This window comes from Mya arenaria, chromosome 1 (genome assembly GCF_026914265.1).
Source record: "Mya arenaria isolate MELC-2E11 chromosome 1, ASM2691426v1".
NCBI lineage: Eukaryota > Metazoa > Mollusca > Bivalvia > Myida > Myidae > Mya > Mya arenaria.
Genome location: NC_069122.1, coordinates 14,793,320 through 14,808,768, shown reverse-complemented (window position 1 = coordinate 14,808,768; position 15,449 = coordinate 14,793,320). Strand labels below are relative to the sequence as shown.

Sequence of the window (15,449 nt, the reverse complement as noted above, 5' to 3'; positions counted from 1 at the left end):
CTTTAGAGGCTACTTTTTCAGTCCAAATATCCTGGAAATTTTTCAGAATGGTTGTTTCGATGATTTCTAGCTTAAGTTCGAATACGGGTCATCTGGGGTCAAAAACTAGGTCACAGAGCCCAAATATGGAAAAAACATTGATAACACTCTAGAGGTAACATTTTCAGCCCAAATATCCTGAAAATTTGTCAGAAAGGTTGTTTCGGTGATTTCTAGCTCGAGTTCGAATATGGGTCATCTGGGGCAAAAAACTAAGTCACAGAGCCCAAATATGGAAAAACCTTGTTAACACTCTAGATGAAACATTTCAGCGCAAATATTCTGGAAATTTGTCAGAAAGGTTGTTTAGATCATTTTAAAGTAAAGTTTGAATATGGGTCATCTGGGTTTTTATTGTTATTTTATTGTTTTAAAATCATTGAAGATACCAACTTCAAACTTCATGAACGTATTCACAGTCAATTGTGATTTTTGTGACGAGTTGTATAAATCAAACCTAAATATTTTAAGATTTATTGCCCTTTGTATCTTTTTAAACAAATACTTAGTTATCATGCTTTTACACGCGTGTTTAAAAAAAACTTGACATGTAATAGTTTCACCTATGGTGTATGGAAGGGCGGACAGGCACCATGCAGTATGTAGTTCGATCAGTTATTTTGAACTCTTTGTCCAATCATGACCAAATTTGGTCAGAATGTGTATGAACGTGTTTGATAATTAGCAAAATTTCTGTAGTTACCCGAGAGTTATTGCGCTTTAATTATTGAAATTACCTTAAATTGATCTTGTCCTATAAATAACTCTTTAAGCATTTGTCCAATCATCACAAAATTTGGTGAGAATGTGAATGGGCATAATACATCAGAGAAGCCAAATCCCTGTTTTAGCCTTTTAATTATCAACAAGTCTATAGCACAAAGTTCTACTCAGGTGAGCGATATAGAGCCATCTTGACCCTCTTGTTTTTTAAAATAACGGTTTAGACCATGGCTAAATTTGAAGGTTTCATTGTCATCTCTTGCTCGAACACCGTGCAATATAGCCTAATTTATTATGTTTACCTGCTTTATGTACGTGAACATTAACAGATGAATTACATATTTACGTCTTTCATTTATAAAGTGACTTCGTGACTGTTACACAATGTACACGTCTATATTTTATACAAGTACGTGCATATTTCCAGATGATGATTTCGGATCTGGGTCGATGGGCGCAAATGAAATGAAAATCACAGTTCCCGGACAGTCGGTATGTAAAGAAATGTCTATACTACGCCTATACTTCTTGTTTCTGCATTTTACATAACGCATTTTCGGTAAATCAAAACTATTGTATTAATTGTGGTACATCTTATTTGGGAGTAAGAGTGCACATTTAACACACTATTTCTATTAATTTTAGTGCCCCGATGCAGGCCATCCCGTGGACACATGTACAACTGAACAAAAGATAATAGACTCCCAGTCAGCTTGTAGCTACGTCCACACCATCTACAGTGGCAACAAAGCCGTATGGACATTTTATATTTATTTCTTCTTCTTTTTAAAAAATAAATAAATTGATGGAATAAAGGGTCTCGCGCATGTTTTGTACCATTTATTTTTCTCGGTTATGCATCTGAAAACACTTATAGTATACTTATTTTACTCTTTGATACCTAAATTAAAGAAAAAATATACAATTTAAGACTAAAAACATGGTTTTAGTTGTGAGAGAACAAACGCCGATACAGTAAAAAAAAAAAAGGAATATTGCCAACAAAACCGCTCGCCCACGAGGTCTCTTGTATCAGCTGAGTGATAGTCTAACCGTTAAGCTTTTTACTGAAAATCGCGGACTTCAAAGACAGTATTAGTATCTTAGTTTTAACACTTCTTATGATATGCCACACTTCATTTCATCATAAAAAGTGCATTTTACAAAACATGAGTGAGACGCTTTAAAGCGAAGAAGTTATTACTATTTTTTTATTCATTTATTAATTTTCTTTTTACTTTTGGTCCTTGAGATTTATTTTGTTTGAATATACTGGTTTCTTTATTTATGAATGCTTTTTTAGTTATCACGGGTAACTCACACCGAACGTTATAGAGTGTGTGTATACCACGTGATAAATTGTGTCATAAATGCTACGTCGGAAGGCAATATTTTAATTTAAAAAATACTTTAAACAAAGATAAGTTACCTACTTCTTCACCATTTTAAATGAAACTTAGCGCAGTCTACGCCGCTTACGGAGCCCCGCCTTCGGTCTTTTACCGGAGTTTGATTGTGAGTTTAGTTTTTATTAAAACACTTCGATAAACCTTTTCATAAACGGCCGTCTGACGGAGCACTGTCAAAACATTATGTTGGAAACAGGTTTGTCGAAATGTTTGATGAAACTAATGGCTTTATCAAATTTCGGTAGTAAAACAAATGCGGGGCTCTTTAAGCGGCATAGACTGCCCTTTCTTTTATTTAAAACGGTGTTGTTAAAGAAAAGTTATCTTTGATTTAAGTCTTCATTTTAAGCAAAATGTTGCCTTCTGGCGTAGAATATATGACGTAATTTATCACGTGGTATACACACACTGTTATATAATACCAAATATATCCTGTTACTCTATGAATTAAAATTCGACAAAGGATTTTGAGGTGGCCGAGCCTACTTAAGAAAGACCGAAGAATATCGCAAATACCCTTACAAATATATATGTTTTTAAACAATAAGGATTAGAAGTAAACAAAGTTATACAATATACTAATGTTTGTTTTTAAACAAGAACGATTTGCAGTAAACAGAGTAATTCTCCACCAAACCGACCTATATCAGTATATATCACTATTGTAGAAAAATATATAAAATGGTCGAATTTCAACATGTTCACTCCAAGGCACAATTTTTAGGAAATGACTTAAAATAATCCTCTCTACGGCAACATAAATGAAGGGTCGGTCGGAACAAAAAAGGGTCGGTCGGGTAATTGAAAACAAAAGATTTGCGTCTTAATTTAAACTTATTTACTTAACAACGATTGTGAAACAAGTTATTACAACGTTATATAAATCACTCTCGTTGGCCCGATGTTATGCTTGATAATGGTTTTGCGTCTTATTATATCATCACGTGGTTTTATAATACTTTAATACTGTGGTCATAGATCCGAAAGTGATAGGAATTATGACTAAATTAAAAAAAAAAATCCCGCCTTTTTTATTAAGAACAGGAACAAAAACTATACTACTCTTTTTTTCTCGACAATAGGTTCATCCAAAGATCTGGTACGAAACGTGTGCTAGTGCCTTCTGTCAGGCGAAAACCTTTGAGGAGGAAGAGGAAGTGAAATGTTCAACAATGGAAGGATATGCCAGACAACTGGCTTCATATGGTAGCCCAGTTGAGTGGAGAAATGCCTTCACCTGTCGTAAGTGTATAACGTAACCAGATAACAGTTTTAAGCCTTTCGGAACTCCTCGGCAATTTTTATCGAAAACAACCTCGTATGTATATGGACGGTTTACAATGTCAGAAATCGGTTAACTTTTACTACGTTGTCAGTAGATCGCGTAATAATTTCAATTTAGCATTTAAAAGCCTAGTTTAAGCCTTCTATAAGTGACCCCCCCCCCCCCGCCCCAAATCGGTGTTTAGTACACAACCTCTGTTAATTGATCTTAATCTAATTGCCTGGTGCCGTCCTATCAGATCTCCGATCTGAGTATCCGGCTGTGCTTTTTAGAGGGTTAATTATGGAAATGGACCCTAAATTGCCCTGAGCCAATAAACAAAAACACAGGAAATTGCCCCCTACTGTGACACCAGTGCAGTTAGCAGGAGATGCACAGCAGGGGATTGTCATGCCAAACATTCCTTAAACTAGGCCTTTAAACTTAATGACTTAATTCTTGGGAATCTTAAATATGTTTGCAATAATACACTTCACTGACAATCGATTTAAACTTAGATCAACAAATACAAGCTAAACCACTACTTATAATTGATAATATAATTCAAAACTTTACGAACTACTTCTACGAACTACTTCTACTGATGCTACCGGTATACATCTGAGGTTGTTTTCGATATATAAAATAGCCGAGGAGCTTCGAATGAGTTTTGAGCTTGTCTGTCTGTCGAGGAGAAAAGTCTGGGTATGTTCAGGGTGAGGAGTCACGTGACTTCAACGGGGTTCTCAAACGGGTCACCACGGGTCTAGACTTTCTTCTGTTTTAACGAGGCAATCCTTGGCCATAATTTCAATTTGACGGAATTTTGTAAAACGATACAACGCGGTGTACACCGTGAAATTTGGTCAAGGATTGCATTGTCCAAATACATCAAAACTAAAGTATTTCACAGTGTAGAGGTAAAACATAGCATAGTCTTTTATATGCTTAGACTTTTTATAGCGTTTCTGTCAAAAAGTTATTTAGAAATTAGCGTCACTTACTTGTTTGTTAACATCGGTTTTTGACCCGTGGTGAACAATATGAGAACCCCGTTAGATCACGTGATTCCTCATCCTATGTTGATAGCCTTGGTTTTTGAATTTTCTAATAATGGGCTTATCCCTGTAGTTTTCATTGTAAAATTTGCAATCAGAACAGAACAAAACAGAACAGAACATACATTTTATTCAGACTTGTACAATGTACATCGTCTACATATACATACATTTATTCATATTTATTATACAATATGTTATGGTAAATGGTAAATATACATTTATGCTGGTTGACAGAATTATAGCACAACATAATATTTGTAACAAACATTGGAGGCTGAACTAAACATTAATCTTTCAACATTTAATATATTATTTCTAATAACAAATGCTTCTTTAAAATACAATGCTAGTTCAATTAATTAATTCCTTGCATTATATTTCAATTATTGTAGACTCTGTAAACATTTTGGTGCATGTAGTGACAACGTTTTACATATTTCTTTTTTACATCGAAATAACATTGACATATACAATTGAAATTCATCTTTAATATCGTTATAGTATTGTAGGTTAAAGCTGCACTGAACCTTTTTTTATTTTTGTCTTGGAAAGAGCAAATTTTTGCGTAAATATCTGCACACTAATGATAAAAGATTATCAAAGATTATCAACAAAAAATCAGATTTACATATTTCAGTTCGAAAATTAATATTTTATGGCTTAAGAAAAATGCATAAAACATCATTTTTTGAATATATATATAAAAATCTGCAATCTTATTTTTTTGTCATTGGTTTTATATAACTGGTTTCCATGCATGTTCACAAAAATTGGCTCGTCCAAGGCAAAAAAAAAAGTTGTCAAAACGTTCAATCTGTGAGAGTGCACCTTAAACAAGATGGTTCCTCTCTGGAACACCTTGGCCAGTTCCATCAAAAACAACCCCAGATGTATGCCGGTGCAAAAGTGTTTTACTTAACTATGACAAAACGAATAGTTTTGAATTATTATTTCAGCAAAGGAATGCCCAGAGGGGCGGCGCTACAGCCAAGGAATGTCACGTTGTCCTCGCACCTGCGAAACCATGTACCAGCCCATGTCCCAAGACTGCTATGACGACCCGATTTCGGGGTGTGAATGTATTACTGGGACGGTGCTATATGATGGCAAGTGTATCCGCCCGAGCGAGTGTCCCTGCCTACACTATGGGACCCGTTACAGTAGCGGGGAAACATTCGCCGTTGACTGCAATCACTGGTAACGTTTGATATAGCTAATCGGACTTTCAGATAAACATGATAACTCATTTACTCATATTGGATAATATACAGTGAAATAACATTAATGTTTGAAATTAAAAAATGAATTAAAAAAAATCTGATAAATGTAAAAAAATAATAAAAAAAGTCATCCCTCTAAAGTTGTCAAAATGGTATCACTAAACATTTCAGGACAGTAGGAGAGTGAATATTAAATAGTCAATGTTAGTCTCTATCATCCAATTAGGAGTCTTACGCTTATTTTATCAGGTCTAGAATTGTTTATTCTTTGAAATGGAGTAAATTAATTAATAAGTGGCTTATCCAATGCACAGTAACTTGGTATTTGGACAGCATTTTTGGCCAGTCGAGCTTCAAGTAACCTGATTCGAGCGATTGGCGCCTAGGGTGATCTCTTGGACTGAGAATCATAAAAATTGTGTTTTAGTACTCTATGATACACATAATAAACAAATGATCCAGTTTTATTCATATATTTTACATATTAAATACCATACAATCTTTATAATTCATAAAGATTGTATGAAATTTTAAAATCTTTAATATGTAAATATAAACGACCCAAAGTGGATTATTTGTTTATCATGTGTATTATAGAGTATCTAAACACATTTTTTATGATTCCCAGTCCAAGAAATCACCCTAGTGACCAAATCGCTCGAATCAGGTAGCTCGACTGTCTAAAAATGCTGTCCAAATACCAAGTTACTGTGATCCAATGAGCTTTGCATCGATCATTTATTTACACTTTGCAGATTTGAATTACCTCGATCATTTTATTACACTTAACACAGTTCAGTTATGTCGATTCTTATATTACACAGCAAATTTTGATTATCTCGATCCATAAATTACACTTAGCAAATCAATCCTTATATTACACTTAACAGATATTAATCATGTCGATCCATAAATTACACTCATGATATTTTAATTACCTCGATCCTTATATTACACTCAGCATATTTTAATTACCTCGATCCTTATATTATACTTATCAAATATTAGTTAACTCGATCCTTATAGTATACTTAACAAATATTAATCATGTCAATCTTTATATTACACATAACAATTATTGATCATGTCAATCCTTATATTACACTTAACAAGTATTAATCATGTAAATCCTTATATTACACTTAACACAGTTTGATCATGTCGATCTTTATATTACACTCAGCATATTTTAATGAACTCGATCCTTATATTACACTCAGCATATTTTAATGAACTCGATCCTTATATTACACTCAGCATATTTTAATGAACTCGATCCTTATATTACACTCAGCATATTTTAATGAACTCGATCCTTATATTACACTCAGCATATTTTAATGAACTCGATCCTTATATAACACTCAGCATATTTTAATGAACTCGATCCTTATATTACACTCAGCATATTTTAATGAACTCGATCCTTATATTACACTCAGCATATTTTAATTACCTCGATCCTTATATTACACTAGCATATTTTAATGACCTCGATCCTTATATTACACTCAGCATATTTTAATTACCTCGATCCTTATATTACACTCAGCATATTTTAATGAACTCGATCCTTATATTACACTCAGCATATTTTAATGAACTCGATCCTTATATTACACTCAGCATATTTTAATTACCTCGATCCTTATATTATACTGAACAAATTTTAATTACCTCGATACTTATATTACACTCAGCATATTTTAATGACCTCGATCCTTATATTACACTAGCATATTTTAATGACCTCGATTCTTATATTACACTAGCATATTTTAATGAACTCGATCCTTATATTACACTCAGCATATTTTAATGAACTCGATCCTTATATTACACTCAGCATATTTTAATGACCTCGATCCTTATATTACACTAGCATATTTTAATGACCTCGATCCTTATATTACACTCAGCATATTTTAATGACCTCGATCCTTATATTACACTCAGCATATTTTAATTACCTCGATCCTTATATTACACTCAGCATATTTTAATTACCTCGATCCTTATATTACACTCAGCATATTTTAATTACCTCGATCCTTATATTACACTCAGCATATTTTAATGACCTTGATCCTTATATTATACTGAACAAATATTAATTACCTCGATTCTCATAACAGTAAGTGAAGTAAAATTGTCTCATTAGTGCTAAACAATTACCGAAGTCCATATTTTAGTAAGTGAATTTTACTTGCCGTATTACAGTACATGTACGATGGGTCGGCTTGAATGCACGGAGTTAGAGTGTTCCTCCACGTGCACACTAACAGGATACAACCACGTGACCACGTTTGACGGCCAGACTTATGACTTCGACGTCGGAGATCAGGAATGTGTATACTCGCTCGTTACGGTAAGAATTCGCGGAATATTCAATGTAAATGAGTGCGAATACTCACTCGTTATGTTAAGAACTCGCGGAATATTCAGTGTAAATGAGCGCGAATACTCACTCGTTATGGTAAGAACTCGCGGAATATTCAATGTAAATGAGTGCGAATACTCACCCGTTATGGTAAGAACTCGTGGAATACAATGAAAATGAGTGCGAATACTCACTCGTTATGGTAAAAACTCGCAAAATATTCAGTGTAAATGAGTGCGAATACTCACTCACTCGTTATGGTAAGAACTCGTGGAATATTCAATGTAAATGAGTGCGAATACTCACTCGTTATGATAAGAACTCGTGGAATACAATGTGAATGAGCGCGAATACTCACTCGTTATGGTAAGAACTCGCGGAATAATCAGTGTAAATGAGCGCGAATACTCACTCGTTATGGTAAGAACTCGCGGAATATTCAATGTAAATGAGTGTGAACACTCGCTCGTTATGGTAAGAATTCGTGGAATACAATGAAAATGAGCGCGAATACTAACTCGTAATAGTAAGAACTCGCGGAATATTAAATGTAAATGAGTGCGAATACTCGCTCGTTACGGTAAGAACCCGCGGAATATTAAATGTAAATGAGTGCGAATACTCGCTCATTACGGTAAGAACCCGCGGAATATACAATGTAAATGAGTGCGAATACTCGCTCGTTACGGTAAGAACTCGCGGAATCTTCAATGTAAATGAGTGCGAACACTCGCTCGTTATGGTAAGAACTCGCGGAATATTCAATGTAAATGAGTGTGAACACTCGCTCGTTATGGTAAGATCTCGCGGAATATTCAATTTAAATGAGTGCGAATACTCGCTCGTTATGGTAAGAACTCGCGGAATTTTAAATTTTCAATCGACTTGATTCGATATATTCGCAACAAATTCATTATGTTTTGTTAATGTTTGATCAATAGTTTTCATATCTTATTGTTCAAACGTGAGTTTACATTTTTTCGGTGCGAACGTCATAAACAATCGGATAGGATATTTCTCCCACCTCAGATAAGTAGATCCCAACATTTGACCACTCTAGAAATTCTTACTTTGCCCACGGGCAAAGATCAAACAAGTACCCGTATGGAACTCTCTTTTTTGTCGTCACACAAATACCTCCATTGTTGAAAACCGTCGTGGCAATATTTAGAATCGTAATTAATTATTTCCCGCTTCAAATGGCACCATAAAATAGTTTTCACGCTCCATTCAAAAAATAATGCTGCACTCAGGACAATTTTAAGAACGATTTGACTATTAACATAATCTAATTCACTGCGCGCCTATCCATGACAACCATGAAATATCACATATCTATACGCATTTATTTTCACTACGCACAAAAGAGTTCCAACGAAAAAATACAATTCTACTTTATTTTGTTTCACTTAGGTGGGAGAAAAAGCATCTACCATTGCCGCTCGTGTAAGATAGGTTCATCCCAACCCTCGCGAATGGTGTTCTGCGGAACCTATCTTACACTCTCGGCCATGGATGATACTTATATTATTCAAACAAATTATGCATCTACATTTTCAAAATGTTAGGACTGAACTGTATCAAAGTTAACCGATTTATCTTGAGTGATTCGACTTAAGACATAAATGGCATTGGAGATATTCAGCTAAAAACTAACCAGCAAAAATGTATTATTTATTTTTAGAATTAACCTTCATTTGCAGCCAATTGAATTACAGATAGGCATTCATTAAGTACTAGGCTTAGTCATTAGGAATTTCAACTTTCGTGGGTGTTTAAAGGTCCGTCTTCTGTCATCAGAAACACAATCCCTGCTTAAGATTTAGCGTTGACAATATGTCAGCCAATGAGGTTGCATTCTTAGTCAGTAAGATGACATAAATTAAAATCTTAATGATTCAGATTGGCTTGTTCGCTACGCTCACTCCGCCCATTATTAATCATTATTATTTTAATTCATGTTATCTTACTATTATATAATTTTCAGCCAACGGAAGAATCTCTGGTTGAAGACGAACACAACAACATTTATATCTCCATAACAACGCGGGTCTGCGACGAAATCCCCAACGCTCGATGTATTGCTGGCATTATCGTCAGAATCCGAGACACCCAAGTGATCGTGGAAAAACACCAAGTCTACTTAAATGACGTATCAGTCCAGATTCCGTACTCCGATGACGTCATGTACATTAAACAGGCTACGTCACAGTTCCTGGTTATTCGAGGATTTAATTGTACAGTGATGTATGACGGGAACCAACGGCTCTACATCAATTTGGGACCATATTATGAAAATAAGGTATACTATACCTAATAAAATATCAAACATTTACATCGCCTCTATATAGCGAGTGTGTATACCACGTGATAAATTACGTCACATATGTTACGTCGGAAGGCTACATTTTGCTTTGATTGATAAAGATGACCATTTTAAATGAAACAAAGGGCTGTCTATAAATAGTTAAGTTATCTTTGTTTATAGTCTTCATTCGAAGCAAAATATTGCCTTTTGACGTAGCATTTATGTAGCATTTATGACGTAACTTATCACGTGGTGTACACAGGGGTTTCTCTCGAAAAAAAATATTCTTATATATATTATATAGACAAGGGGTTGAACTCAAATTTTGCAATCCTCCAAAAAATGAAGTAAACAATGTATTACAGTTAAATTAATGTTTTTGTTATAAATAAAGTGACTTATGTCAATATACAAATGACTTTTAAAAGACCGAAATCAACAGAGTATTAAATTATCCATAAAAATCCATATATCATCGCATTTGGACACACGTTCGCAAAAATCCAATATATGAAATTACCTCAGTAAATATCACGATGCGTGTAATGTTGTACGATTACATGTATCCAGTTCGATGAAGTATCATAAATTTGAACACCAACCACTTTGTTCGTTGTAATTGAATGATTTACACCACTATAATTGGCGAAAAACAAACATCGAGTTTATTTTTGTCTTTCCTCGGCCATTTTGATTTCCAACACTCCAGTTGCATCCAGCGATTTCATTGGCTGATGACTGGCTCCGTCACGGCGGTGGTTTTTACAATAGCCAATTAATATAAATTAGAAATTAATTCGTAACAAAGTTTAACGCACGCGCAGAAAATGGCGAGTTTGACAGATTAACTATGCTGAGGGAATTTTCGGTGTTTTGTGCTCTTCTTCGGAATGCATCGGTAAAAATTGCGCATTTAATATGATTATTTTTTGTTATTTTAATGAATTATAGCGTTTAATATTCGTCATTTTGTAGAAAAGGTACATTTACCTACGTTGTTTCCGTTTGCGAACCTGTGTCAGGATTGCAAAATTTGAGTTCAACCCCTTGTCTATATACTATATACAAGATTTTTTTTTTCGAGAGAAACCCCTGTGGTGGTGTACACACACTGATATAGTTGTTCTTAATATAATTTTGGCATATTTTTAGTCATAATCGGGCGAAACAGGGGCTAGTTTCAGAAAAGGTCTTTGAATATTATCCGAAACTTACGTAAGTGTCTTGGTATGATATTTTGTTATTTACCTACATATTTGTGTACACTTGAGCCAGTATTAAAATGAACACAAAGTTGAAGAAATGAAATGAATCAATTTGAATATTGTCAGTTGTGACTTTTAAGCACACATCAGATCATTGAAGTTACGACAAGGTCGTTTAAAGGCGCACAATAACGGCTGATTCTATTTTTTTTTGAGTTAAATGCATTATCATGTATAACTCACTTGACTTGACTTAAAAATTATTAGCCATTTTTCGGCGCTTTTATAACTGGGGATTTTGTGGCTACGTAGCTATTATTTATAAAAAAAACATTTATAAAGGTGAAATATTATCATCGATATCTAAATCATACACAATAAAAACTCTGTTATCTCGATGTTCTGGTTATAACCCTTTTTGAACATGTGGGGTTTAGTAAGACATGTGCTGAATTTCCGTTTTACCTCTTTTTCGTTATCTCGAAGTATTTTCGACATAGCGAGTTTCGACTGTACATTTTTTTTTATTAAATTATTAACATTTTTGATTTCCTCTTTTAGGTTCTAGGTATGTGTGGCAAGTACAACAAGATTACCGGCGACGACATGGAGGCAGAGGGCATCGTACAGCCCCAGCCCCAGGACTTTACGTACTTCTATGGTGAAAACCAATGCCGAGAACGGACAAACTTGACAAAGCCCTGCGATGCCCAACCGCAACTGGTATGTCTTTAGTTTAAACTTTATTTATTGTTCAACGATTGTAATTAAAGAAAGTGATATCAAATTATTCTTCGTCACTCTCGTTGGCACGATGTTGCCGGAGTAAACCCAATTGTCCGGCTTGATGACCATTAACCTAAATACACATAAGCTCAGGCCAGGAATCGAACCCTAAATGTTGAGTCTTTTTTGACACAGGCATTAAGGCATTTAAGACACAAATTAATGAAATTTCTATACATGTTTGTATAATTATAGTAAACTTTTTATTACCTCCCCTTTGTATCATAATCTTAATAGATACCTCATCATGGTGTTATTTTAAAATGTAATCCATGCAATGATAATATAATGGTCAATCAATATAAATTTAATATAGAAATAAACTCGGATGTTAATGTTTAAAATTTACTAACTCGTGTCATATTCTTATGACGGATGGCATATCTTAAGCAGTAGTATCAATCAGTGTCCATTAATTAAACCAAAGTTTCACTTCTCTAATCATATTTATGATATTTAGACAGAGTATTGACAAAGACTTATTTTAAAAAATGAATTTTCGGAGAGTATGGTTCAAAGTTGATAGATTAATATGAAATTCAGATTTGTAGAATTTAGGTTTCACTGATGCATGGCAAACTTGGTCGTTCTGTTGTTGTTGTTTTTTATCTTGGGCATATTCGATACCTAGCCAAAAAGTCCCGAACGTCCAATATGTGTACACTATTGCTGTACCATAGTCGTCAGCGACCACGGTTCTTAACTCCGTTTTGCTTAATAAATAACTTTAATAAAATACCGTTGAACAATTCACTGACAAAATCTTGAATGAATGTATGAGGCAGGGGAGACAACTCTTCTTCTAATGAATTTGCAAGTTACAATTAAATATTCTTCAATACCTCTCTAGTGTTAGTGACCTCCATGTCGAGTGGTCTTGACTGCTGTCTAAAATTATTAGACTTAAGTAAGACCCGATTCAATTCAAGCTTTCACCAGGATATTGTTTTGCGGGAAAGGTACCCTCCGCAACCAATGAAACTGCCTCATTAATTATTCATGATTACAAGATTTTCGATGCCAAATCGAACACGGTACACAACGAAACAACTGACGATTATGTACTGATTTATATATGTCTTGTTTAGAAATACCAAGCCGAGGAAAAATGCGCTCACTTGAAGAACCCTGATTTCTTAGGAGGATGCCGAGCTTATCTTCTGGATTTGGTAAGTATAAATCCACTTCATTTTTAAAGCTGCACTCTCACAGATGGACAGTTTGGACATTTTTTGTTTGTTTTAAAATTAGCTGAGTTTGGCATAAATGCCTTGAATTAAAGTGATACTCTTATTCAAAATCAATACATACACATGTATAACAAACATCAATTTTGATTAAAAAACCTTTAACTACTTACTAAATAATGCATTTGTGTAAACTATTATTTACTGATAACAAAATTGTAACCGCGTATTTAATAGCAGAAAGCGCAAAAATATTAAATGATTGGTGAATGCTAAAAGATTTACTGTGGTCTATAGTTTTATAAGGTTAAATACCGTGTTTTATGCTCATTCCTTTCAAATTCAACTCGGTAGCCTTCATAAGAACCATTGTGTTCGACATTTATTCCTCCTTTTTCGAATAATTAAATAATATTATAAATTGTGGTAAATCTTATTTGGGAGTAAGAGTGCATCTTTAAGGTTTTTTTTATGATTACTCACAATAGAACAGATCTCAAATATTTGAAAAACTGCGGAATATTCATTTTTCTTAAAGCGTTATTAACGTTTTTAGCCATAACCATCTACTTTCGAACTTAAATATTAAAAAAACTGCGATCTGATCTTTGATTTCTGATCAGCAGTCTTATATCACCGGTTTTTAGACATTTACGCATTAGTTGGCGCATTTCAAGACAAAAAAGAAAAGAAAACTTGCCTTAACGGTCAAACTGTGAGACTGTAGCTTTAATGTTTTACAAGAACCAATATTGTATATAACTGGGTAGTTTACAAAAAGAGTATCTTTTGGATAGTTTGCACATAAAAGAAATTTGATTGGTCAATAGCATGTATATATGATAACTATTGACAAATTATTATATATTAAATCAAACCAACGGCTTAGCCAGTTTTATACTGTTGGCTGCTTATTCGATATACAATGAACTATATAAAATGAACATGAGAATTATTATAAATACTCATTTAGAAAACAAACTAATCATGTTTTTGATAAAACTTATTACAAATATTCGTTTTTGTATACATAAAATTTTGTACAAAACTGTAAATTTCTTCTTTGCCTTGTACATTCGGGCTTTTATTTCACGAACAAGAGCCTCACTTTATTATATTTTTTCCGCTGGTTTTTATAGAATTATATTATAAGTGAAATAATGATGATATTTGATTTTTGTGCAATTAGTGAAATATAACATAAGCGATCATTTCACTCGATGAATACGATAACGATCTTACACTAAAACAGACAAACAGTTATCAATTTAATGAAAAACCAATACCAGTATTTGACAATTCTTTATATCTGACCTTATCAGACATACCACTATGACCGCTGTGTGTCTGACATGTGCCGACAAGGCGTGGCCTCCGAATTTACACCTATGTGTACGTGGACCGGGGCTATCACGAGGATATGCGCCTCCAAAAGGTTCATTCTAGACTGGAAATTCAACAACGAAACAATCCACTGCAGTAAGTGTTTAATGATGTATATACGAGCACGTGTTTTACAATCCGCTGCAGTAAGTGTTTAATGATGTATATAGGAGCACGTATTTTACAATCCACTGCAGTAAGTGTTTAATGATGTATATACGAGCACGTATTCTACAATCCGCTGCAGTAAGTTTTAATGATGTATATACGAGCACGTATTTTACAATCCGCTACAGTAAGTGTTTAATGATGTATATACGAGCAAGTATTTTACAATCCGCTGCAGTAAGTGTTTAATGATGTATATACGAGCACGTATTTTACAATCCGCTACAGTAAGTGTTTAATGATGTATATACAAGCACGTATTTTACAATCCACTGCAGTAAGTGTTTAATGATGTATGTACGAGCACGTATTTTAC

At 34.0% G+C, this 15,449-nt stretch overlaps 1 protein-coding gene across 2 annotated transcripts in view; it reads left to right on the top strand.

Annotated features, from left to right (window-relative positions):
• LOC128231602 (mucin-16-like) overlaps positions 1 to 15,449 on the top strand; it is a 154,468-nt gene that overhangs the window by 11,531 nt on the left and 127,488 nt on the right. Inside the window, exons 9-17 of one of the 2 annotated variants that reach the window (XM_052944633.1) lie at positions 1,190 to 1,254; positions 1,408 to 1,515; positions 3,254 to 3,413; positions 5,453 to 5,693; positions 7,937 to 8,084; positions 10,084 to 10,398; positions 12,171 to 12,332; positions 13,484 to 13,564; positions 14,905 to 15,061. In XM_052944633.1, coding sequence (XP_052800593.1) covers positions 1,190 to 1,254; positions 1,408 to 1,515; positions 3,254 to 3,413; positions 5,453 to 5,693; positions 7,937 to 8,084; positions 10,084 to 10,398; positions 12,171 to 12,332; positions 13,484 to 13,564; positions 14,905 to 15,061 — 1,437 coding nt within the window. Of the gene's footprint in view, positions 1 to 1,189; positions 1,255 to 1,407; positions 1,516 to 3,253; positions 3,414 to 5,452; positions 5,694 to 7,936; positions 8,085 to 8,777; positions 8,785 to 10,083; positions 10,399 to 12,170; positions 12,333 to 13,483; positions 13,565 to 14,904; positions 15,062 to 15,449 lie in introns of those variants that run through there. The other variant, XM_052944639.1, reaches the window with a different exon arrangement.